Source organism: Balaenoptera physalus (genome assembly GCF_965194825.1).
Source record: "Balaenoptera physalus genome assembly, chromosome: 20".
Classification (NCBI taxonomy): domain Eukaryota; kingdom Metazoa; phylum Chordata; class Mammalia; order Artiodactyla; family Balaenopteridae; genus Balaenoptera; species Balaenoptera physalus.
In genome coordinates this window covers 5,783,232-5,808,649 of record NC_138901.1, presented here as the reverse complement: position 1 = coordinate 5,808,649, position 25,418 = coordinate 5,783,232, and the positions used below count along the sequence as shown (strand labels likewise).

At 51.9% G+C, this 25,418-nt stretch overlaps 1 protein-coding gene across 1 annotated transcript in view; it reads left to right on the top strand.

The window, feature by feature from the left end:
* SDK2 (sidekick cell adhesion molecule 2) overlaps positions 1 to 25,418 on the top strand; it is a 272,507-nt gene that overhangs the window by 173,292 nt on the left and 73,797 nt on the right. The window contains exons 6-16 of the mRNA XM_082439834.1: positions 4,997 to 5,108; positions 7,094 to 7,284; positions 7,412 to 7,495; positions 9,135 to 9,329; positions 9,857 to 9,973; positions 11,622 to 11,789; positions 12,731 to 12,833; positions 18,820 to 18,996; positions 19,342 to 19,478; positions 20,409 to 20,556; positions 24,144 to 24,284. Coding sequence (XP_082295960.1) covers positions 4,997 to 5,108; positions 7,094 to 7,284; positions 7,412 to 7,495; positions 9,135 to 9,329; positions 9,857 to 9,973; positions 11,622 to 11,789; positions 12,731 to 12,833; positions 18,820 to 18,996; positions 19,342 to 19,478; positions 20,409 to 20,556; positions 24,144 to 24,284 — 1,573 coding nt within the window. The remainder of the gene's footprint in view (positions 1 to 4,996; positions 5,109 to 7,093; positions 7,285 to 7,411; positions 7,496 to 9,134; positions 9,330 to 9,856; positions 9,974 to 11,621; positions 11,790 to 12,730; positions 12,834 to 18,819; positions 18,997 to 19,341; positions 19,479 to 20,408; positions 20,557 to 24,143; positions 24,285 to 25,418) is intronic.

Sequence of the window (25,418 nt, the reverse complement as noted above, 5' to 3'; positions counted from 1 at the left end):
TCTTTTTCCTACTAAGTCTTCCAAATCCGTGTGTATTTTGCACTTAAAGCACATCTCAATTTGGATGCTGGATTTTCATCTGAAATACGTGATCTGTATTTAGATTTCATAAAATTTACAGCTGGAAAGGTGGGATCATATGCCCAAGTTTTTCCACACATACTTAAAAGTGTTCTAACAACTGATTTGGGGATCCGCTTTTAATTAAATGTAAATTAGGTAAAATTAAATCCCATTGCATCAAAGGGGCACCAGTCACGTTTCAAGAGCTCGTAGCCACCTGTGGTTCTCGCCCCACCCCTGCCCATGTTGGACAGGGTAGGTCTGCCCTGGGCGCATGAGTGCCTGGAAGCCTGCCCAGCAGAGGGGAGCAGCTCGCCTCCCTGCCCACCACCCACTTGACCCGCGGCCCAGTCACGTGGTCCCCGAGCCACAGTTTCCTCGCCTGTGGCAAAGCGTAGTTGGGAGGATTCGATGAGACGACTCGGGGAGAATGGGTCACAGTGGATGTCCCCCGTCGCGCCTGTTATCAAAATCGTCCTGGGGCAGCGAGACCCAACTTTGCCCCCACGTGGGGAGCCCCTAAGCTTCCTCGTGCCCCAGGGCCCCATCCACATCACGAGCTCATGTGGAAGAGGCCCATCCTTGCTCTGGTTTGCCTGTGGTTTTCTTGCTTGATCTTTAGGGCCCCATTCACCCCGCTGTCCAGAGCAGTGCCTGAGCATGGCCAGGCTGTCCCCCTCCCCCTGGCTGGCCCTCCAGAGACCCTGAGTCAGTACAGGCCTCCCTGCAGAGAGCGCCTGATAGAAAGGTGCGTCCTGCCGAGGGTGGGTCCACCCGAGCGGTCCCCCTCTGCCTCCACATCACACCAACAGCCCCCCTTTCCGTCGCCCCACGTGCTGGGCACCGTCCGGCACTCTGCTGCTGCAGCGTTACAGCAACCCCTGGAGGCAGTCTGTTATTCCCCTCCACGAGTTACAGATGAGAAAGCGGGGGAAACAGGCCTAAGAGGTGAAGCAATTTACTTCCCGGCGACATTCGCTAATGATGCACAAACCCCAGAATTGAACCATGTTTCCCTGGCTGCCAAACTCACCTCATTAACCGCTCCCCAGACGTCCCAGAGGGAGACAGATCTCCCTTTTGGCCACTGCCGCCCCCTGAGAGGCACCTGCTGTCTGCTTCCTCGAGACTCTCCAGAAGTTACCCCGCCCCAGTCTTTACCTCCCAGTCATGGCTGCCACCGGCTCCCCTCCTCTCTCCGGCCCCTGCCACTGTTGCAAACCCACTTCCTCCACCCTGATTCTCCTTGACCGCTCAGGACGTTCAGCTCCACCGACCCCCCTCCCTGGCACCCCGTAACCTGAGCTTCCTCAACCCTGCGTGTCTCCCCCAGTTCTCCCGTCTCCTGCTTCCTTCTCCCCTGACGTGAACAAGCCGATGCCTGGTTCTCTGCCCTTTGTCCCTCCCACTCCCCCACCCCTGGTCCCCGGGGTCCCCCTTGCCCCACCCTCCTGTTCTCTCCGGGCGTGTCACCCCCCCGGGGCTCCTGCCTCGTGTTGCTGAATGTCCCCCCTTGAGCACCTTCATTCCGACATCCCACCGCCGTCTCCAACCCAGGGTGACAAAATCCCAACCCATCTCCCTTCTTTGAAAACCTGTTCCTCTTGGGCTTAAAACTCTTCTCTGTAAAGGGGGCCCCATGTCCAGGCATCTTGTCCTCGTGTCTATCGACCCCTCCGTGTAATGTGCCCACCTAGGGCCGACTTCCAGCCCATAGCCCAGCTTGTAAATTCTCAGTAATCTGGCCCTGACCCAACTTCTCCCAGTCAGATCTACTCCCCCTAGCAGGGATGGAAAATGGGGTTCACCCCATCGGCCAGCTCTGATCCATTGTTGGTGCCACGTTAAGAAGGGTTCTGAGGACACATCTGGGCTCAGCCAGGAAAAGCACTGACCAATCAGGAGAGCGGGCTGGGGACGGGGCAGCACGTGGGCCGGGATCCGTCACGCCTGCTCTGGGGCGCTCCCCCCTCATCCATCCCAGCGCTCCGAGGCCACCCCGGCATCGCGCCCACATTTACCTGCGGCTCCCCCCATTCACCTCACCTTCACTCACACGGCGCTCCTGTTCTGGAATGTTCTTCTTCCTTCCGGCTTCTCTGAGTTCCACTCAAGTTCCCCCATCTCCTGTGAGTCCCCAGGGAGCACTTGAGGTTTGGCCTGATCACCTGTAGCCCTGAACACGTGTGTCCTCCTTCCCTCGGTCAAGAGGCCCCTGTGAGTCCGTGACTTCACCTCCTGGTAGCCTCTGGCTCCATCACTTGGTCCAGGCTGGGTTGGGGGTGGAGGGAAGAAGCAAGGAAACATCCCCCCACCCAAGCACAGGCAGACAAATCCCCAGAGGAGGGACTGTCATCTATTGAGCACCTACTATGTGCCAGGGACTCTGCACTTACCCCAGAGCAGCTTAGCCGTGCCCCCCCCCCAGGACCCTCCTTCCAACACCCGTCATGTGCATCTTTAATCTCTTAGACGTCCAAGCGCGGATCTGACTTCTTCCCAGACTGCACGCCATGAGGACAGACCCCCCCCCCCCATCTCACTTGGTGGGGAATCCCTGGTGCCTGGTACACAGTCTGGCACACACAGAGGCCTTACCCAGAAAAGATTTGTTGAGTCAGGAGCTGATCCCACACAACCCTGAGAGACGGTGATTTCTACCCCCTTTCTGCAGCTGAGAAAAACTGAGACTCGGGGGATGAGGTGACCAGCCGGAGTCATGCCCAGGGTGCCTGGGGCAGAGCAAGATTTTGAGCCAGGTCTTCCTGACCGCCAGGCCCTCCTTCACTGCATCCGGGGCCCCTTCCCTCGTACCCTGCAAGCAGCCACCTGGACCTGGGCAGGACGGGGTCCCTGGGGGGGGTGTCAGTCTCCCCTTTAACCTCCTAAAGCCAACAAGGCAGCCCTGAGGTCGGGGGGGCAGCCCTCATATTTTTAAACTCCGAGAGCTCTGTTTACCCATTGACGCCGTGGGGCTCTAACTGTCTGTCTTCTCCTCGTGCGCCGGTTATCTGGGCCTCCGTACCTGCGCACCCCGGCATGTAGTAAACAATGTGGAGCACACTTTTATGGATTCAGCTATATCAGCAGCTTTCAATCCAATCGCTCCTTATGGCACCTACATGAGGCTTTTATATTGTTGCAATTATTTTGGTTTATATGCTTCCTTTCTTCCCCCCTTCATTTTAGTTTATTTTTTACATTTTATTCCCATTCTACCTGGGCCTTTCCCAGCAAGGCCTGGAGGCCCGGCAGGCCTTTCCCGGGGCTGACTGGAGTGGACTGACTTCCCCATAAAGCATGTCCTATTGCTGTTACCTGGGGGCCGTGCGTTTCATTATGGCCTGCCACCTCCAGAACCTCCCGGTTAGGGACCACCTGGATGGATTTGTTGTGAGGGAAAGTCCTTGGTGGCTGTATTTCTGGGAGCCATAGAGCAGGTGTACAGAGAATATTGGAGTTTCTGCCAGTATTGGGCCTATGCTGACCCACAAAGTTAAGAACCTGGCCACTTCTTAAAGAACTCAAAAAATATAAAAAAGGAAATGCTCCTGTCTCTGTTAGGAGAGTTTGGGGTGTTGTTTTGCTTTAATAAAGCCCAGTCATGATAAGTTCTCTTTCATTTTAGTCGTAGACCCTGGAAGTTATACAACGATAGCTCCAGTCCCATGCATTCATTCACCTAACAGATGTATTTGAGCACCTACTGTGTGCTGTGTGGCATGGTTCTGGAAGTGGGGGCAAACAGGACTGTCTTGACTCAGGCTGCCGTAACAGAATACCACAGACGGTGGGGCTCAAACACAGACATTTACTTGTCATAGTTCTGGAAGTCCAAGATGAAGGTACCAACAGGGTTGGTTTTGGCTGAAGCCTCTCTTCCCTGGCTTGCAGTTGGCTGCCTTCTTATTTTGTCCTCACATGGCAGAGAGAGAGCTCTGGGGCCTCTTCCTTATCTTATCAAGGCACTAACCCTGTTGGATTAGGGCCCCACCATTATGACCTTATTTAACCCAATTACCTCTTAAAGACCCCACCCCAAACACAGGGGAGTTAGGGCTTCAACATATGAATGGGGGTGGGGTGGGGACAATTCAGTCCAAAGCAAAAGCAAATGAGGTTCCTGCCTCACAGAATGTATTAATTTCCTAAGGGCCACAAACTGGGTGACCTATCACAACAGAAATTTACTCTCGCACAGAAGTCTGCAATCAAGGTGTCGGCTTGCCCACGCTCTCTCTGACAGGTGTAAGGGAGGATCCTTTCCTGCCTCTCCAAGCCTTTGGCAGTTGCGGGCAATCCTTGATGTTCCTTGGCTTATAATTCATTACTGCAATCTCTGCCTCTGTCTTCACCTGGCCTTCTCCCCAGTGGGTCTGTGTCTAAATTTCCCTCTTCTTATAAGGACACATCATATTGGACTTCGGGCCCACCCTGATGCAGTAAGACTGCATCTTAACTTGATTGCACTTGCAAAGACCCTATTTTCAAATAAGGTGACATTCACAGCTGCCATGGACTTGAATCTGAGGGACAGTATTCAACCAACTACAGGGAGTTTGCATTCTGGTAGAAGAGGTGGCAAATGAAGCAGTAAGCCAACAAGATAAATGCAGGTGGAGGGAAGGATTTTGAAGGCAAAAAACCAGGACAGGGGGATGGGGACGAGGGAGTGGCTGCATTACAGGAGGAGCGGGAGAGGCCTTGAGGTCTCCAGTGCACTCTCCCTGGACACTGTGGAGACCCATCAGCAGAGGAGGTGGAAGGGACCCCGGGCTCAGTGTCTGGAGGTTCAGCTCTGGGGCTGCTGGGGCGTCTGCCCCATGGCCACCTGCGCCCCCTCCATGAGGACAAAGGTCTCCCGTGGCATCCCTGTAATGGGGGGGTGGGATTTCCGGCCTCTGTTCCCAGCTGACACCTGTCCTCTCTTCAGATGTAGGGGGCCCCGCAGACCCCATCGCTCCAACCATCATCATTCCCCCCAAGAACACCAGCGTGGTGGCCGGGACCTCGGAGGTGACCATGGAGTGCGTGGCCAATGCCAGGTGGGCAGTGCCCCTCCCCCACTTTAACTCCAGCGAGCGCTCCTGACCTGTGGGCTCGGAGGAGACCAGTCGGAATTCAGACAGGCCCAGAAGTGTCACGTGAGGACCCAAAAAGAAGATGGGGTATTTAGCCTAGAGGAGGGGTGATAGGTGGGCCACCAGAGAGCCATCAGATGCAAGCAGGGCCCGCCCAAGAGGAGAGCCCACGCCTCGAGGCGTGGCAGCAGTTACGGGGCAGCAGATCCCAGCCCGGGATATTTGGGGCTGGTGGGGGATCCATTCATACTTCCAACGTTCAGAGCAGCCTGGAGAGGCGTGGCTCACCTCTGCCAGCAGTGCCCTCCTCGCGTGCAGGCATGGGCAAGAGGGAAGCTGTGCTAGGAGACAGGTCACGTGATGGACTTTGCAGGAGGGCAGACCTGGGGTCAGGTGTAAATGTGGCCCCTTCTCAGCCACGTACGACCCTCACTTCTCTCCCTTGGTCGTGTGTGGGCACTGTGCTACGTGCCCTCCCACAAAACCTCCTTTCTTCCAACAGCTACCCACGTAGGTGTCACTACCCTGAAGCCCAGAGAGGGCAAGGAACCTACCCAAGGTCACCCAGCTGACCGATAGCAGAGTTGCAATACAACAGGCCACCACCCCTCGGGCCCATGCTCACTGCCAGGCTCTGGGCCTCAGTGTCCTCAGCTATAAAATGGGGAATGATGCAGCACCTACCTCGGCAGTGAGGCATGCAGGTAGAGTGCTGGAGCCAGCCCGACCTGACACCTCCTAAGTGCTCCAGAAAGATGATCCGATGTGGTGGAGTAGGCAGTTAGACCAGTGACCCCAAGGTCACCCCCAGCTGAAGGTTCTCGGACAGCGTGTCTCTGTAGCAGTGCTTCTAAAAGTACGCTTCTCAGGGACTTCCCTGGTGGTCCAGTGGTAAAGAATCTGCCTTCCAGCGCAGGGGACACAGGTTCGATCCCTGGTCGGTGAACTAAGATCCCACATGCCATGGGGCAACTAAGCCTGTGCACCACAACTACTGAGCACGTGCGCCACAACTAGAGAGAGAAAACCCGCATGCCACAACTAGAGAGAAGCCAGTGCACCACAACGAAAGAGCCCGCATGCCGCAACTAAGACCCAACGCAGCCAAAAAAATTTTTTTAATACATAAAAGTACACTTCTCAGAACCCAAGTTTCTCACAAGTAGGGGAAAGGCTGCCAGGATGCAACAGAACACGTTAAGGGAGCAGAGAAGAGCTTACATAACACCATTCAGGCCAGGCTGCCCAAACTCACTCGACCACGAAACCCCTTTTTCATGGGACCCCTCTGAGCCCCCGGGGAACTAGCACAGACCCCACTTTGGCAGATCTGCACTTGGGGATCCATCAGGTGCTAAACAGGGGAGCCGGGCAAACCCCAGCTCAGGGGAGCCGGAGTCAGTGATGGAGGAAAGGGGGCCCAACTCACACCCTCAGCCCTCTCTCAAAGTTGGGGGTGCGTATGTCCACCTGCCTGCCTTTGTTTCCCCATCTCCAAACTTTGGGTTTTTCTCTCCCATTTCAACTTGTCACTTTCCCTCACCTTTCACACTTTCCTATCCACTGACTTCTATGGGATGGGGCACGGCACACGGAGCAGAGCAGAAGAAAGAGAGATGCATGCAAAGGACACTTTTCTGCTCTCGAGAGCCCCCAAGCATGAGTTACCCCCGGGACCGGGTACTGTGTGAATCCATCCACCCTCGCCACAACCCCTAGGTGGGCACAGTTGCCCCCATTTCACAGACGAGGAAACTGAGGCCCAGAGCACTGAAGGAACCGCACCAAACAACGGCTTGCGCCTAGAAAGTGTCAGGGGCGTGGGCAAACCCAGGCAGCCTGGCCCCGGACCTGCATTCCTTACCACGCCCTGCCCTGCCTCTCGGGCCTCTGAAGTCTCTGTGGCTGATGGCCTGCCTCCCTCGCTCCCCCACCCCCACCCCACCCAGGCCCCTGATCAAGCTGCACATCATTTGGAAGAAGGATGGGGTGCTGCTGTCCAGCGGCATCAGCGACTACAACCGCCGGCTTACCATCCCCAACCCCACGGGCAACGACGCCGGTTACTACGAGTGTGAGGCCATCCTTCGCAGCAGCGGTGCCCCCTCTGTCGTCCGTGGCGCCTACCTGTCTGTGCTGGGTGAGACGGGGTGGGGCTGCTGGGGTCCCCCAAGCATGGCTGGGGCCTACTTAAGGGTGACCCGAACGGTGGCCATACCAACAGGAGCACAGCTCTGACACCCTCCCCTGGTCCCCCACTCCTGCAGAACCGCCTCAGTTTGTCAAGGAGCCAGAGAGACACATCACAGCAGAGATGGAGAAAGTGGTGGACGTCCCCTGTCGGGCCAAAGGTAACACGGTGGTGTGGATGGAGGGGGACAGCAGGGACCCCCGGACCTTCAGCCGCTCCTGTCCCTGACACGGACTTTTCTAAATTCTGCCTCCTTCTCATCACTGAGCAGAGAGTCAGTCTGGCTGTAGGCAGACACCCCAGGAAACAAACAGGCCAAATTACCATAATCTCAGGGCTGGAAATCAACCCCGTGTTACCATAACTTGAAGGTTACAAATGAATCCAAATTACTGTAATTTCAGGATAGGTGACAGACCCAAATTGCCCATAATTTGAGAGTTGTAGACAATGCCAAATTATCATAATGTCAGAACTGCTAGAACTTGAGTGCATCTCTGCCTGGTGTCTGGGCCATTTTGCTTCATCTCCTCCCACCATTTTTACTTAACCCCGCCTTGTCAGAGTTCTTGCAGACTTTCTACTTTTCCCATTCCCACCCCGCCTCCTTCAGGTTCCACTGAGCTAAAAGGCACCCCGAAACCAGGGTGAAATCTGGGATGATGGGATGATAGGGGAGAGCGTGCATGACGGGACAGGGTCTAACGTTGAACAGAGAGGAGAATGTAGCCCAGGCAGGAGGGAGGGTCCAGTGGAGGGGGAGGGGGGATACTGACCCCCATTCTGAGACCACACCAGGGGAAGACAGAGATCCATTCATGTATTGAACAAACGTTTTTGGAGGGCTTATCATGTGCTGATACTGTTCTTGGGGCTGGAGAGACACAGAATGAACCAAACAGCCAAATCCCCGCTCTTAGAGAACTTAACGTTCTCATGAGGAAGGCAGACAAACCAATAAGCAAATAAAGATAGCGTGTTTCATTTCATCTGAAATGCCATGGGTTGTAAGATGCCCCATTATTTTATGTGCCGCTAAGAAAGAAAAGGGACTGCCAATTAAATGATGACATGCTGTCGATTGTAAGACACGTCCTGATTTGAGACGTTACAATGTGAAAGAAGGCACTGCTTGGAGTGGATGAAATATTAGAGGACGTCAGGGTTGAAAAGTGCTGAGAAGGAAAAACAAGCAGGCTGAGGGGGCTCGGAGTCACAGGGTGGTCTTTCGAACGGGGTTTGGGGACCTTTTCTGTAGAGGTCACATTTGAGCAGAGACGCAGTGGGAGAGGTGAGAGGGCCAGGGGATACCTATGGGAAGAGCATGCCAGGCTGGGGACACGGCTTAGGGAAGGCTGAGGGGTAAGGGGAGCCCCCATTCACCTCCCTGTGCGACCCGGTAGGAGGGGGCTTCCGAAGGAACACTGATCCCATCTGCATGCCCCTTGACACAGGGCTCTCTGGTCACCTGGGTTTGTGAAAGCCCAGTTGGAGGTTCCCAGAGCACACAAAAGACGCTGCTAAACATTGCAGAAAAAATATAGCTTGTCCAGTCCAGCCTTTCCAAGCTAAACTAACCCCAGGATCTTTTAAATTTTCTTGGAACGCCTACTCTATGAGAATTTGAGAATTGTCCCTCTGAGAACATCTTTCCCCGCTCCCAAGACCAACAGTGGCACCTCTGAGAAGGTTCTAGAAAACAAGACACCCCAGGGACACCCCCCCCCCCGAGGACTTGCTGCCTCAGCTGCCTGGGCATCCCTCAGAGGCGGCTGACGGTGGGCGCTCACCTCCCACAGGTGTGCCGCCACCCTCCATCACCTGGTACAAGGACTCGGCCGTGGTGGAGGTGGGGAGGCTGAGCCGCTTCCGGCAGCGAGGCGACGGGGGCCTGCAGATCAGCGGGCTAGTGCCCGACGACACCGGCATGTTCCAGTGCTTCGCCCGCAACGCGGCCGGCGAGGTGCAGACCTCCACCTACCTGGCCGTCACCAGTGAGTTGGCCTTTCCTGTCCTGCCCGAGTCCCTCCCGCCCAGGACGCAGCTTTCCTCCAAGCCAGGGGCCTCTTGAGAACAGGATGCTGTGCAGTGCAGAGACAGGATCCCAGAAGGCTGTCCCCCGGGGCCGGGTGGCTCTGGCCGGTGACACCTGCTGCTTCTGCAGCCAGCACCGTTTTTTTCTTTTACAAACCAGAGCCTCGATTTCACATTTGATGAAGGATGAATCCCATTTACCTTGTCATGGAGGGTGTCAGCTGCCCTTGGGGGTCCTCAGTTTCCCCTAAATGGAGACTTGAGAATCAAGGCGGGCGGGGGGGGGACTAGTGTCACCTGGGCCCTTCCACGGGGCAGGTGGTAAGGGGAGCCCCTCGTGGGCCTTCCGGGCTTCTTCCCGATGCTGGGGCCCTGTCAGGACGCCTGCATCCTTCCCTGCAGAGGGACCCACTCCAGCCAGCGGGAGTGGCAGGGCAGACCAAGGACCTGGGGTGTGGCTAAGAGGCCCCACTGTCTCCCTTCGCAGGCATCGCCCCCAACATCACCAGGGGCCCCCTGGACAGCACGGTGATTGACGGCATGTCAGTGGTGCTGGCTTGTGAGACTTCGGGGGCGCCCCGGCCGGCCATCACTTGGCAGAAAGGTAGCTGAGACTGATCTGCTTTGGAGGGTGTGGCCACGTGACAAAGTCTAGGGCAGTCCTCAGGGCTCAGTTCTGGAGCCAGCCAGGTGGGGTTTCCCATGTACAGTTGGGAAGGGTGTGCACTGAACAACCCAAGAGGGTTTCTTTCACACCACGGTAGGTAACACGTGCCGCCCTGCCGCGCTCAAGGCTCAGCTCTACCTCTTGTGAGGCCTGTGACCTTGGAGCCTCAAGGTTCCCATCTGTAAAATGGGGACAGTAGGACACATACCTGGGAATGGCATGAAAACTAGACGAGAGGATGCTTATGAAGGGCCTGCTCTGTGCCTGGGAAGTAGGGAAGCCCAAACAATGATGGCTGATGTAACATCGCGGTGGAGGTTGTTAGTACAGGTAGGAGGCCATCCCCCCTCCGCAGGCAGCTTGCAGGGCTTCAGACACCTGAGCCACCAAAGCCCAAGCTGTCTACCTAGGTCCACCCACCCCGCGTGACTCCTCCACACTCTGCATTGTACACTCACCTTCACAACCCTCCCTGGGGACACACATACATGTACACACACACACACACACACACACAGAGTTCACTCACTCACACCCCCCCAAGCCTCTGCTCAGATGAACCTTCTCCACAGGACTCACCCAGGCCCTCCCCCAACCCCTCGCTGCTTTATTTTCCCACCTTCTAATACGCAAGATCATCTGCGCATTGGTTTTGCTTATTGCCTGGCCCCCCACGAGGTCAGGGCTTTCGGTTTTGTCCCCTGCTGTCTCCCCAGGGCCTAGAAGAGAGTCTGACACACAGTAGATACTCCATCACTATTGGTGCGGGGAGTGTGGGCACGCTCAGGCCCAGAAATCAACACACCCACCTAACACGCTCACTTGTTCAGTATGCCCGCACGTGTGTGCAGAGGGACCCGCTCACCCCCAGACCTGCCCATGGACAGTGCCCTCTGTACAGACAGGTGGGATTTTCTTTAAAATAGGTACAATCACGAAAACCTGCACTCTCAGACTCACTCACACACGGCGTGTCCTCTCTCTCCCTCCCTCCCTCCCTCCCTCTCCCTCTTTCCAGGCCTCCCTAGGTCCCACTGCAGAGGGAGGTCGGTCCTGACCAGGGCTGCCCCCGCCCTATGTGTCCCTCTCCGCCCCCACCCCTTGCTGCTCCCACCCATGACTTTCCTCCGCTCCCCTGCAGGTGACTCTCCAGAAGCATCCTTCCACAGGATGCCTGTCACCACTTTGTCAGAGCTCTCTGTCCCCTCCCCCCCAGCCCAGGTGCCAGCTGCCTCCGAGGGCTGTGCCCGGCAGCGTCAAGAGACAGTGCTGGCTTCCTCTGGTGAAGGGCAGGCAGCGTGGTGGGTGGAGAGACATCAGGCGACCCGGGCTCGGGGCCACCCACTCTGTGACCGTGTGCCCTTGTGTCCGTCACCAAGTCAGAAACCATTCTGGTCCCCAGCCCCGCTGCCACCACCATCCCCCCACCGGTGGCCCTTCCAGCCTGTCTAAAGCTGGGAGCCTGCCTGAGCCCACCCTGCCCCAGAGGGGCCGGGGACGGGTGGGAGTGCCGTCCAGGCCCGTGGCCATGTCAGTGTGCCGGGGCGGCAGCCTGAACCCGTGCATCCCCCCCCGTGTCGCCCAGGGGAGCGCATCCTGGCCAGCGGCTCTGTCCAGCTGCCTCGCTTCACGCTCCTGGAGTCCGGCAGCCTGCTCGTCAGCCCCACGCACACCTCCGACGCCGGCACCTACACCTGTTTGGCCACCAACTCTCGGGGGGTCGACGAAGCCTCGGCCGACCTGGTCGTGTGGGGTGAGTGTGCAGGGCGAGCGGGAGCTCTTTCCACGCCTGCGGGTGGGTTTGCGCTGAGCGCGCGCGAGCACCTGTAGCTCCACATCCGCGTGTCTGTCCAGCCGGCGCGTCTTACGAGAGGGACCTGGATGGATCAGTGCAGAGGACAGGTCACAGGAAGGCCGAGGGCCCGCGGGTGATCCCGTGTGAGCGAGGCTCTGGCCGTGCCTGGCCGAGCTGAGAGAAGAGAGAGCCGATGGGCATAGACTTCAGGGCCGAAATCAGCACACTTTTTCTGTAAAGGGCCAGATAGTAAATATTTCAGGCTTTGTGGGCCAAACAGTCTCTGTCACAGCTCCATGAACTCTCCTGTTTCATCAAGAAAGCAGCTGTAGACGGTGGTGGATCCAGCGGGTGTGACTGAGTGCCAGTACGGGGGAATTTACCCAGCCAGGCCCCCAGCTGGGATTGACCCCAGGCTGTGGTTTGTGACCCCTGCTCTGGGGCAACTTCCCAAGCCCCTTCCCGCCCTCAGATTGTACCACTTGGGATCTGGTACCACACGTAGGTGTGGGCCGCCCTTCTAGGCTGAGCGCCAGGGGCCTGGTGGGTGATGTGCTGCATTAGATCCGGAATCAGACGATCCTATTTTTACCCTGGCTGGACCACTGGTGTGCTGGGAACACAACCCTGATCTTTCTTCATCCCTCGCGTGGGTTTGTGGGAGCAAAATTATAAGAGTCCCCCCTGTGATCGTGGCTTCCAAGAATTCACGTACCGTGGAAGCATGTGGTTCTTAACGTTCTGAGACATTCACCACAGCAGACCAGTCCACCCGTAGAATTCAGCCACTCGGGTGCCGTTCACCTGAAGGTCCCCCTCCCCTACACCTGCATCTTACCTGTCTCTCTGGGACCCACCTGTTTCCCTTCCCACCACGCCGTCTCCCTGCTCTCTTTCAGCCCGGACCCGCATCACCAAGCCCCCCCAGGACCAGAGCGTCATCAAGGGAACCCAGGCCTCCATGATGTGCGGAGTGACCCACGACCCCCGGGTGACTGTGAGGTACTCCTTCGGCTGTGGCCCCTTGGAGGCAAGAGGGGAGGGGCGGCTTTAGGGGGTAGCTGGCTGCTGGGCGAGTGTCCACACGGGTAAGTGTGGCCCGTGCAGAGCTAGTGCAGGGCTGGGACATGGGGGACACTAAGTAAATGCCTGGCGGACTGAGCCAGCCTGAGATGAATTGGGAGGGGGCAGGGGGGAGAGGAAGGGACTCGGGGGTGAAGAAGTGGAGGAAAGGGAGTGGAGGAGGGCGGAAGGGAGGGGATGAGAAAGAGGCATCTGTCTGGGGAGAGATGGAGGCTGCGGGTTGCTCGGGACCCCCTGCTAGCACCGCCCCCCAGGCCTTAGACCCTCCGCCCACTGCGTGGACAGCAGGGGGGTCTGGGTAAACAGGCGTGGGAGCAGTGACAGGGCTGGGAAGGGAAAGGGTCCTGAGGTGACCCTCAAAGGGACACATGTGAGGGACAGAGGCCCAGCCTGGGGCCACCCCCGCCATCCTCCTTGGGAGCCCAGACCTCGGCAAGCCACTTGGCCTGGAGGGAACCAGGTCCCGCTGTGGAAGGCCCTGGAGAGGCCAGGGAGCACAGAAGCAGCCAAGAAGGGCACGAAAGCTGGGAGCCCTCCCAGGCTGGGCATGAGGACACTTCCTGGGCCAACCCTGGGAAAGGTTTCTAGAACTAAAACTGGGACAAAATGGTCCCTTCAGGCTCTCCCTTGAGCTCTGGGATACTGAGTAAAAACCATCACTGTTTCCTTAGAAGTAAATACTCCCTCCGTGCTGCTTCTCTATTTTATGGGCAACGTCACTGCCGAAGCAACTGGCACGGAGCTGGAAGGGCCGGGCACTGATGCCACTTGGAGTAACGGCCCGCTCTGCTCAGGAGGCAGTTGTGTCCTGGGGCCCCACCTGGTGGCCACTGGGTATATGACAGTCTGTATGGCCGTGACAAATGGGACCCGGGAAGCCAAGGATGGCGGCAAGGGTACTACAACTTTTTTTTTTTTTTTGCTTTATTTCCCCTTTTTTATTTTATTTTTTATTGAAGCATAGTTGATTTACAATGTTGTGTTAATTACTACTGTACAGCAAAGTGATTCAGTTATACATACATATCTGTATATTCTTTTCCATTTTGGTTTATCATAGGATATTGAGCATAGTTCTCTGTGCTACACAGTAGGACCTGTTGTGTAAAGGCTGTGTATAAAAGCTCACATCTGTAACCCCAGCTTCCCAGTCCATCCCTTCCCCAGCCCCCTCCCCCTTGGCAACCACCAGTCTGTTCTCTATGACCGCAATTCTGTTTCTGTTTTGTAGATAAGTTCATTTGTGTCATATTTTAGATTCCACATGTAAGTGATAGCATATGGTATTTGTCTTTCTCTTTCTGACTTACTTCACTTAGTATGATAATCTTTAGTTGCATCCGCATTGCTGCAAATGGCGTTATTTTGTTCTTTTTTATGGCTAATATTCCGTTGTGTGTATGTATGACATCTTCATCCATTCCTCTGTAGATGGACATTTAAGTTATTTCCATGTCTTGGCTATTGTGAATAGTGCTGCTATGAACATAGGGGTGCATGTATCTTTTTGAATTATAGTTTTGTCTGGATATATGCCCAGGAGTGGGATTGCTGGATCATTTGGTAGTTCTGTTTTTAGTTTTCTGAGGAACCTCCATACTGTTTTCCACAGTGGCTGCACCACCTTACATTCAAGGGTACTAGGCTTTTAGATCCACACCCATTCTCAGAGGATCTGTCTCAGGCCCCAGTTGGAGAAACACCTCATTAAACATTAAACATTGGCCCTTCAGGCTAGTCACCGTCAAATGCAAACATGAGCCTTGAAATCACGTAGATGTAGTTAGAACATGGCCAACAGATAATCTAGAATATGCTTATCCCAGGGCTTATTCGATTTTTATTAAAAAAATTAATATACCAACTGTAAAAATGTCTTCCAGGAGAACCCACACGTTCTCCCCACAGAACACTGCTGTGGGTCTCAGACCCATACATAAGTAGTCGCTATCATTTTAGCATCCATTAGCTGAAAATTTTTATTGTAACGAAAAGCTATATTAAGTCAGTAAAACTTTAAAATAAATTGGTATTTTATTAAAATGTTATCTACTAATACTTGGGAAAAACTTGCACATTTTATTCATCCTCTGGACAATTCTTGTGAGCAAAGAGATTTAGGGACCCTTTGCAGTATATCTGCAGGCCCACGTTCCAGGCCCCCAGTGAGAACTACAGATGGGAAATCACTGTTCCAGTTTACTGGTCCTTGCCTTAGAGTGGAATTACCCATCTAGGACAATCTTTTTTAGATGGGGGAGGGAACAGAATTGGTCCATCATCCCCCCAAACTGGCAAAATCTGTGGCCAAGGCCACCCCGACATCTCCCACCCATGCCTGGCTTCCATCACCTTGGGGGAGGGGAGCTTCCCTGCGGCCCTCCACCTCCTTGAGGTGAGTCTTAGGGGTGGGGCGGGCCCCAGACTTAAGTATTTTTTAGAAGTCCCCGAGGTGATTCTGATGTGCGGCCAGAATTAAAATCCCTGTTCTGGCGGCAGGAGACATACCAGGGTTTCCCTGAGCACACAGACTGGAAAGGATTTGAACAACCAAATCAGACTAAAGTGGCAGCCACTTAATCCTGGTTACATTGTCCTCAGAATAAAGCTGGGCTCCAGGGGACGCAGGCTGGGCAGGTGTAGGTGGCAGCATGAAAAGCCTCCACAATTGCTTCTGTTTGGTATCTGAACCCAGATCTAGACTGAATCCGAACAGTCCACTTTGTTAATATTAATCAATATTGTTACTGTTTTTTCTTATTATACAGCTAATAGGTATCCGTTTTAGGAGGAAGATATAGAAAATGCAGGTAAACCAAAGACCATGGGGAGGGATGGAGAGAGAGGAAGTAGAAAAGTAGATTAATCTGTGTTTCCTTTCACTAGAGATAGTAATATTTGGGTGTCATTTGAAAAAACTAGAAACAGTGTTTTAATCTGCCTTTTCCCTTACGAACCTATTGTGAATCTCTTCCTCTGTCAATTATATGACTGTTCAGTCCTCCACTGTGTGGGTGCCACATAATTTGTTACCAATTCCCTAATGCTGGGTATGTGGATTGTTTCTGAATTTTTGCTAATGTTAAGAAATATCGTTCTGAATGTCCTTATAACTAAATATTTTTGCACATCTTTGATTTCCTGAGGACTGTATAATATTATTTAAAGCTGAAAACCACTCATCAAAATTGTTTAATAGCCAGCTATATCATTACAGATTATTTGGGGAAATTTTACCCTAAGTTAAATGGATTGATGGGTTCTTTTTTTTTTTTAACATTCTATTATGGAAATTTTAAAACATACCCCAAAGAAGAGAATTGTACCCTCAACCCTCCTGTACCCACCTCTCAGCCTCAACAACCTCAGTCCAGTGTTTAACCCATCTTGTTTCATGTGTCTATCCCCATGCTTTTTTTTTTTTTTTTTTGTGCCGCACCTCGCGGCATGCAGGATCTTAGTTCCCCGACCAGGGATCAAACCTGTGCCCCCTGCAGTGGAAGCGCCGAGTGTTAACCACTGGACCGCCAGGGAAGTCCATCCCCACATTTTTTTTTTTTAACTGCAAATTTTTTTAAAAAGCAACATTCAAACGTAATTTCACCATTAAATATGTCATTTCTTACTGAAAAGGACTTTTCTTTAAATATAACAGCCATGTCCCCCGTCACACCTAACACAACGAACACTTCCTTGGTTTCTTCTATTACCAGCTCATATTCCAGTTGCCATGATTGTCTCAAGGTGTCTTTTTACAGTGGGTTGGTTTAACTCAGGGTCCAAACAAGGTCCACACATTGTGTCTGATTGGTGTGTCTCTTTTATTCTACATGGTACCCTCTCCCCTTCTTTTTATTTTTGTCCTTATTTTTGTTTTCGTTTTTGCCTTGTTTTCATGCGTTTAATTAGTTGGAGAAACCAGGTTCTGCAGGACGGAGGTCAGTGTGTGCGTGTGTGTGTGTGTGTGTGTGTGTTCTGATAAAACTTTATTTACATAAGTAGGCAACAGGCCATAGTTTGCAGAATATCCCTGCTGTAGAATAGTCCACATCTGGGTTTGGCTAGCTGCTTTTTCATGGTGTGGTTCACTTCTTCTTCTATCCCTTGTGTTTCTAATTAGATTCAGGTAACTGATCATTAGATTCAAGTTCAGTAGTTTTGGAACAAACACTTTGCAGGTGGTGATAGATATTTCCTAAAGCACCACATCCTGGGACAAATTATGTCTGCTTGTTATAGGTTGTTTCTTAAGCAGGAATTACTCTCTGCAGCTACATTTGCTTTTAAGTAAAGTTCTATCCATCCCATCAGTGCTGGCGAGGATGATCCTTTTCTAGCTAAAGAGATGAATTCTCTGTGATTACTTTTGGCAATTTGCAAATATGTATAAAAAGCGTTAACATTTAACTTGTCAATTTACTGCTGAGAATTTATACTCGAGGGAATGATTTAGAATGTGGCAGATATTTTGCCACAAGGATGTTCATCACAGCATTAACTATCGTATCAGAAAACAAGGAGCTAAATTGGATGTCCAACATTACGGGATCAGTTACATTGAAGCACTATGCAGCCAGCGTGAACCACGGTGAGGGAATGTCACATTAAAAGGAATCTTTGATATTGTCTTGGGTGGAAAAAGCAGCTTTAAAATCAGGATGGATGGATAGATAGCTAGGTATTATTTATATTAAAAATATGCTGTATCAGTAGAACTATATAGTGATGGCTAACTTCTGTCAATCACGTACCATGTTTCTGGAGCTACTCCAAGTATTTTATATTAACTCACACAGTCCTTATGGCAACCCTATGAGGTGGGTGGTATTACTTCCCTCATATGACAGATGAGGAAACTGAGGCACAACCAGATTAAATAAATATACCCAGGACCACAACGCTGGTAAGTGACCAGGGCCACATTTGACCGAAGGATCTGACCCCAGAACATAGTAGCAATGTGGTAACTGCCCAGGAGAGAAGAGTCTGGAAGGTTTACCCTTAAATGTGAATCATGATTACCCCTTAGGGGAAAGCTTTTGAGTTTTTTTTTCCTTTTTTCCTTTACTCTTTTCTCATCTGTACTTGCTACTTTTCTGATTTTTTTTAACTTAGGTTAAAAATATTACAGGCTCATTCTCCGGAGCCGTCTCACACTCCCTAAACCCAGAGAGTTCCAGGGCCGTGTGATTCAGTCCCATCACCCTGTCCCTTCATTGAGCGAGCGACGGGTTATTAGGAAAGCATCCCAGCCCGACCGCATTCCTGCCCTGGTCGCCCTGGTCGACCTTCCCTGGGGGGTAGCAGCCCAGCATCCTGCCAGGAGCTGGCACCCTGTGTGTGTTGATGACAATTATTGTGTCTCCTCCAGAACAAATCCAGAGCAGATATTTCTCATTGTCAGGCACGGGCATGTGTGTAATTTCTCAAGTCCCCCCTTTGTACTGACTGACCAAAGCTAAAGTGATTTTTCTGGACGCTGAAGTTAATTTGTCACAGTGATGCACTGATCTAATGATTCCCTTCATAAAACTAATCCCCAGATGTAGTCTACGTGGAGACGTTCATTCTTTTTCCAGCCCTAATCTTTTAAACTCTTTGGAAGAATACCTTTTGTCCACGCTGCGCCGCTTGGTGATGGCTTCCGGCCAGAAGCCACCAGGCTGTGACCTGGACCTGAACTGAAGGTGTGAACGGTGGATAATGCTGTGGTTACGCTCCTGGACCGAGGGCCCCACCCGCAGGCGTGATGGGCTGCAGGTGCCCCCGCTGTGGCTGGGGGCTCGCCCCCTGCCCACCTTTGGAGCTCCCTGCTCCAGACCAGCCCTGGGCTGTGCCCACCCCCAGCAGCCCCCCACCCTGCCTTCCCTGCCTCTCTTTACTTAGCGGTCCTTCTTACTCTCAGGTACGTCTGGGAGAAGGATGGGGCCACGCTGAGCATGGAGGGCAACCCCCGCATCCGTCTGGACAGAAACGGCTCCCTGCACATCTCGCAGACGTGGTCCGGGGACATGGGCACCTACACCTGCCGGCTGCTCTCAGCCGGAGGCAACGACTCTCGCAGTGCCCACCTGCGCGTGAGGTGAGGGCGGCCTGCCCAGGCGCCGGGGTAAAGGGGTGCAGGCGGCAAAGGGAAGGCTGCGTCTAGGCAGGCCACCAGGCCAGGTGTGACCTGAGCCCGCCCACCTCACCCCAGCATCCTCCAGGCCTTCGCCGGCTCAGTTCGGCCCCTGTCAAGGGCGGGGAGTCTGGGTTATGGCTTTGGACAGGTGGGCTCCAGAGCCAGTGCGCAGAATCTCCAGCTAGATGGCCCCGAAGGCTGGGTTTCGGGGGCCGAGCACCAGCTATCACGGGAGCTCAGACCGAGTCCTGGGTGTCACCTGATTCTAGACCTCACGGGGGTGCCCGCCACACCTGTCTCCTCCAGGCAGCTGCCTCATGCCCCTGAGCACCCAGTGGCGACTCTCAGCGCCGCGGAGAGAAGGGCCATCAACCTGACGTGGGCCAAGCCCTTTGACGGCAACAGCCCGCTGATCCGCTACGTCCTGGAGACGTCGGAGAACAGTAAGGCTGCGCGCGCCCCCTCCACCGACCGCAGCCAGGGCGACCCCACTCCTGTGCCTTTGAGCGAACCCTCTGGACGGCCCAGCCCCCTCATCTGTAAAATGAGCCACGGCGTCCTCCAGTCGTGTGACAGTTGAACGAGATAACGCACGGGCTGGACTTGGGACCTGCCACCCAGAAGCCCCAAGACACTGGCCATTCGTTTTGTGTTGGTTTTTGTTTTTTAATTGATTTATTTATTTATATATATTTTTTTGGCTGCGTTGGGTCTTTGTTGCTGCGCGCGGGCTTTCTCTAGTTGCGGCGAGCGGGGGCTACTCTTCGTTGCGGTGCGCGGGCTTCTCATTGCAGTGGCTTCTCCTGTTGCGGAGCACAGGCTCTAGGCGCGCGGGCTTCAGTAGTTGTGGCTCGCGGGCTCTAGAGCGCAGGCTCAGTAGTTGTGGCCACGGGCTTTGTGGCTCCACGGCATGTGGGATCTTCCCGGACCGGGGATCGAACCCATGTCCCCTGCATTGGCAGGCGGATTCTTAACCACTGTGCCGTCAGGGAAGTCCCTGGCCATTAGTTTTTTTTTTTAATTTTTATTCTCCATCCCCAAGCCATGAACTCCAAAATTAGCAGGCATCATTTGAGTGGTGTTTCAAATACAGTTTGCTAGAGCTCATCAATTTGAGAAAATAAAAAAAGATAGACAAGACAAATGCCTCTCAGTTCCCATGAGCCCTTGCTCCCTCCCCAGGACTCCCCAACCCCCTGGGACATATGGGCTAAGGGGACCCAGAAAAATGACGTGACCAGCCTCTACTGGACCAAGCTGGGGAGGTACTACCCTGCCAGCCCAAACGAGGCTGGACGCCTGCTGGGAATGGAGGGGGAAGAAGCGTGCGCCCCCAAGATGCCCACCTCAGCCTCCACCCTCTGTCCCTGTAGATGCCCCCTGGACAGTGCTCCTGGCCAGTGTGGACCCCGAGGCCACCTCGGTGATGGTCAAGGGCTTGGTTCCCGCACGTTCCTACCAGTTCCGTCTTTGTGCCGTCAACGACGTGGGGAAAGGACAGTTCAGCAAGGACACAGAGAGGTGAGGGGAGCAGGGTGGGTGTCAGGGGCTCCAACGGTGGGTGTCAGGGGCTCAACTCTCTAACCCAGTTGAGTTGTCCCTCTCACTGTGGGCCATGCGAGTTCCAAGACTTAACCCCATTCTGCTCTACATCCCCATGGGTAACCATCATTGTTAAACGCATGTGAATTTCCAAAGACATCTAGGATCTACACGGATCTCTGTATGCAATGCCTTGCATGGTGCCAGACCCCATGAAGCCTCCAACAAAGCTTTTTTTAACATGATGAAAGTTTAATAAAAACAGCAGTTCATGCATTTTAATACCCACTTGTGTAGGAGGCGCGTTCTAGCCACCTAGACCCCCATAGAACAAGCAGCCTCCTCTAGTGAGAAAGAAGACATCAGGTCAGAATGATAGTGGCACCAATCCCATACCCCAAAGCTGTGTGCTTTGCTCTTTATTTTTTTATGTGTATTTTTATTTTTTCCAGATTTATTGAGATATCGTTGACATGTAACATTATGTAAGTTTAAGGTGTACAGTGCGTTGATTTGAAACACTCCTATATGGCAAAATGATTACCCCCGTGGTGTTAGCTGACACCTCCATCCTGTCACATAATTACCATTTCTTTTTGTCGTGAGAACATTTGAGATCTACTTTCTTAGTAACCTTCAAGTATATAATACAGTATTCTTAGCTATAATCACCATGCTGTATATTCCATCACCAGAACTTGTTATTCTTATAACTGGAAATTTATGCCTTTTGACTAACATCTTCCCCAGCCCCCCACCTCCTCTGTTTCTCTGAGTTCAGCTCCTTTAGACTGCACATATATCTGTCTTTCTCTGTCTGACTTATTTCACTTAGCATAATACCCTGCTGGTCCATCCATGTTTTTGCAAATGGCAGAATTTCTTTCTTTCTCATGGCTGGAAAATATTTCATTGTATAGCTGTGTTACATCTTCTTTATCCATTTATTTGTTGATGGACACTTAGGGTGTTTCCATATCTTGGCTATTGTGAATAATGCTGCCGTGAACACGGGGGTGCAGATATGTCTTCGAGATCCTGTTTTCATTTCTTTGGGGTGGATATATACCCAGAAGTGGGGTAGCTGGATCACATGGTAGTTCTATTTCCAATTTGGGGGGAGAACCTCCATACTGTTTCCCATAGTCCCCATACCAATTTTTACTCACACCAACAGTGCATGAGGGGTCCCTTTTATCCACATCCTCACCAACGCTTGTTATTTGTTGTCTTTTTGATAATAGTCATTCTGATGGGTGTAAGGTAATATCTCACTGTGGTTTTGATTTGCATTTCCCTGATGGTTAGTGACGTTGAGCACCTTTTCATTGACCTGTTGGCCATTTTTATGTCTTCTTTGGAAAAATGCCTATGCAGCTCATTTGCCCATTTTTTGATCAGATTATTTAGTTTTTTGCTGTTGAGTTGTATGAGTTCTTTATATATTTTGGATATTAACCCCTTATCAGATATATGGTTTGCAGATATTTTCTTCCATTCCATATGTTGCCTTTTCATTTTGTTGTTTCTTTTTCTGTGCAGAAGCTTTTTAGTTTGATATAGTCCCGCTTTGATTTATTTTTGCTTTTGTCGCTTGTCCTTTTGGTGTCATATCCAGGAAATTACTGCCAAGACCAGCATCAAGGAGCTCTTCCCCTATGTTTTATTCTAGGAGTTTTATAGTTTCAGGTCTTAAGTTCGTCTTTAATCCATTTCGAGTTCATTTTTGGGAGTGGTGTAAAATAGAGGTCCAATTACCTTCTTCTGCATATGGTTATCCAGTTTTCCCAACATCATTTATTGAAGAGACTGTCCTTTTCCCATTGAGAAGAGTTAATATTGTTAGAATGTCCATATCGCCCAAAGCCATCCATTGATTCGATGCAATCCCTATCACAATTCCAATGGCGTTTTTCACAGAAATAGTAAAAAACAATTATAAAATTTGTATAGAGCCACAAAAGACCCCAAATAGCCAAAGCAATCCTGAGAACAAAGAACAAAGCGAGAGGCACCACACTTCCTGATTCCCAACTATACTACAAAGTTATAGTAACCAAACAGTATGCTACTCATAAAAATACACACATAGGCAATTCCCTGGCAGTCCAGTGGTTAGGACTCAGCACTTTCATTGCTGTGGCCTGGGTTCAATCCCTGGTTGGTGAACTGAGATCCTGCAAGCTGCGTGGTGCAGCCAAAAAAAAAAAAAAAATAGACACATAGACCAATGGAACAGAATTGAGAGCCCAGAAATAAACCATCATAGTGTTTGCTAAGGGAGCCAAGAATGCACTTTGCTTTTTCAAAGATGATCTTTGGTGTGTACACAGACCCCCCACTGGGTTAAATCAATCATTGTGGTTTCCCCACAGTTCCAATAAGCTTGAATCCCTTTGGCTTTTACTAGGGGGATGCCACAGGGGCTGTGACACTCTAACAGGAGGAAGAAGTGACAGCTAACAGCCTGGCATGGAGAGCGGTTATAGGAGAATTTATTCATTCACTGTTCACTGAGCACCTACTATGTGCCAGGCCATGTTTGGACCACGAGAGGTGGTGCAGGGGAAAAAAAAGGACATAGCCCCAATCCTTCAGAGCTACGAAATCCCAATAACAAGAGGCCTCGAAGTGTAGGGAAACCATCCTATAACTTCTCCAGTCCTTTGGGCTTCCCTCTGTAATGCTGATTCATCTTCCTAATGAATCGTCCTGAGTCAGCAAGAAAAAGGTTAAATTACCCTCACTTTAGGCTTTACAAAGCCATGGGAGGGTGCAGGATGTTTTGGAAAAGCTATCCATCAGGAAACAAAAACGTAAACAAAACGGGAAAGACATCCATCAAAAATAATCAACTTTTGTTGTTAGTGGATGCATGTCATTTATGTGAAAAATACAGAGGTGGAATGCTGTGTCCCCTGGCCATGCCAGAGAAAGAAATGCAGTAGCACCGGGCTTCGGGGGGTGGGGGGATGCTCAAACTCTCACCCACACACCCCGCCACCCCTACCCGGCCTGCCCTACCCCTGCCTGGGCTCAGCTGGTTCGTAAAGGAAGCCCGGTTCAAGTTCACCACCAGCTGGTAACTGGGAGGTGAGTATTTGACACTCCTGCTCCTAAAATACTTGAACACTCATGACGTCATCAACCCCGACAGCAGCTTCTTTGACAAATGGGAAACCAAGGCCTGTGTCCCTCAACCGCACAGAAAGTACACATATCTGGTGCTTTACAGTGTTTTAAAAAGACTTCCATATACATTGTGTCATTCGAGCTTCAGCCACCTAATACTCCCTTCCGTCAGGACCGAGTGACGGAACCACTTCATAAAGTGAAGTGCTTCAACCACTCATAAAGCAGGCAAGTGGACTTTATGATACTGCTTTTACAGGTCAAGAAGCAAGCTCAGAGAGGTTAATTGACTAGCCCAAAAGCACACAGCAATTGTGCAGAGTCATCCAGGGACAGAGCAGGGTGGGGCCTCTTCATATCCCGTTAAACTCCTGTATTTACCGTGGAGACTAGGAGTGAAAAGCCCTGCCCATTCTTGGTGTTTTCCTATCCAGGGTCTCCCTTCCTGAGGAGCCCCCCACGGCCCCTCCACAGAATGTCATCGCCAGCGGCCGGACCAACCAATCCATCATGATCCAGTGGCAGCCACCTCCCGAGAGCCACCAGAATGGCATCCTTAAGGGCTACATCATCAGGTAGGCGTCCGCACCGGGGAAAGGAGGGGCCGCCCAGACTCAAGAGGAAAGAGATGAGGGAGGGTCAGGGAGTGGATTGGAAAACAGCAGATTCATGGCAGGTCCTTCTTCATCAACAAGGACCAGGCAACAAGAAATGCCTACACTGCAGTAGGAAGGATTGAAGTTAGACATCTAGAAGAACTTCCAGCAGTGAGAGCCTTGGAAACCAATAGGAATGGTTAGAGAGGAGATACAATGTAGCCTCCTTAAGGCTGTACGGATGGCAAGTCTGCCAGATATCAGGGCTACATAGGAATAGGGCTGCAAGACACATAACTATCCAGGGGACCAACCACCTGGGAAACCAAGAATATTCTAGCAGGCCAGATTTCCCCAGGACAGGCAATGAGTGGACAAATTACTAGGCCAAGAACTGGTTAAAAGTGGAAGTCCTGTCTTTGGTCCCTACTGCCAAATGAAGCCCAGTTATATAGCCTTTTATTTTTACATTTGACTGTGGGTGCTTCACTGGTAACCTGAAAGTGTATTATTAAGTTGTTACTAAAATTTGGTATTCATAAAAGAAAAGTAGCCTGTTACTTGAAACTTCTGAGAACTTGTGTCAATATTCTGAACTCTGGCTGGTTGCAAGATGCTAGGCAACTTCACATGTCTCTTTCCTGAATGAGTACACTCACAGCACTGGAATTCCCAAATTTTGGAAGAAGTTACTGTTCGTTTGGCTGCTCCGTTATCGGTTAATTTCGTCGTGGGATTTTTGGTGAATCCTAAAGGGCAGTGGTTCTCAAAGTGTGGTCCCTGGGCCAGCAACATCGGCATCACTTGAGAACTTGATAGGAATGCAAATTCTCAAGTCCCACCCCTGACCTACGGAATGGGAAACTTTGGGGTAAGCCCAGCAATCTGTGTTTCAACAGGTTTTGCAGGTGTCTTTAATGCACACTAAGGATTTGAGAACCACTGCTATGGGGTTTTGTGAAGCATCAAAATAATCTGGGGCCTCTGATTTCCCAATAGTTAGACGTTAAAGTGTGTGCACATTGTTGTTCTCCTATGAGCTATCCATCCTCCAAAATTTGCCTGTACGTATCCCATTTCTTTATTACCCTGCATTCTTTTCTCCAGTGGAAG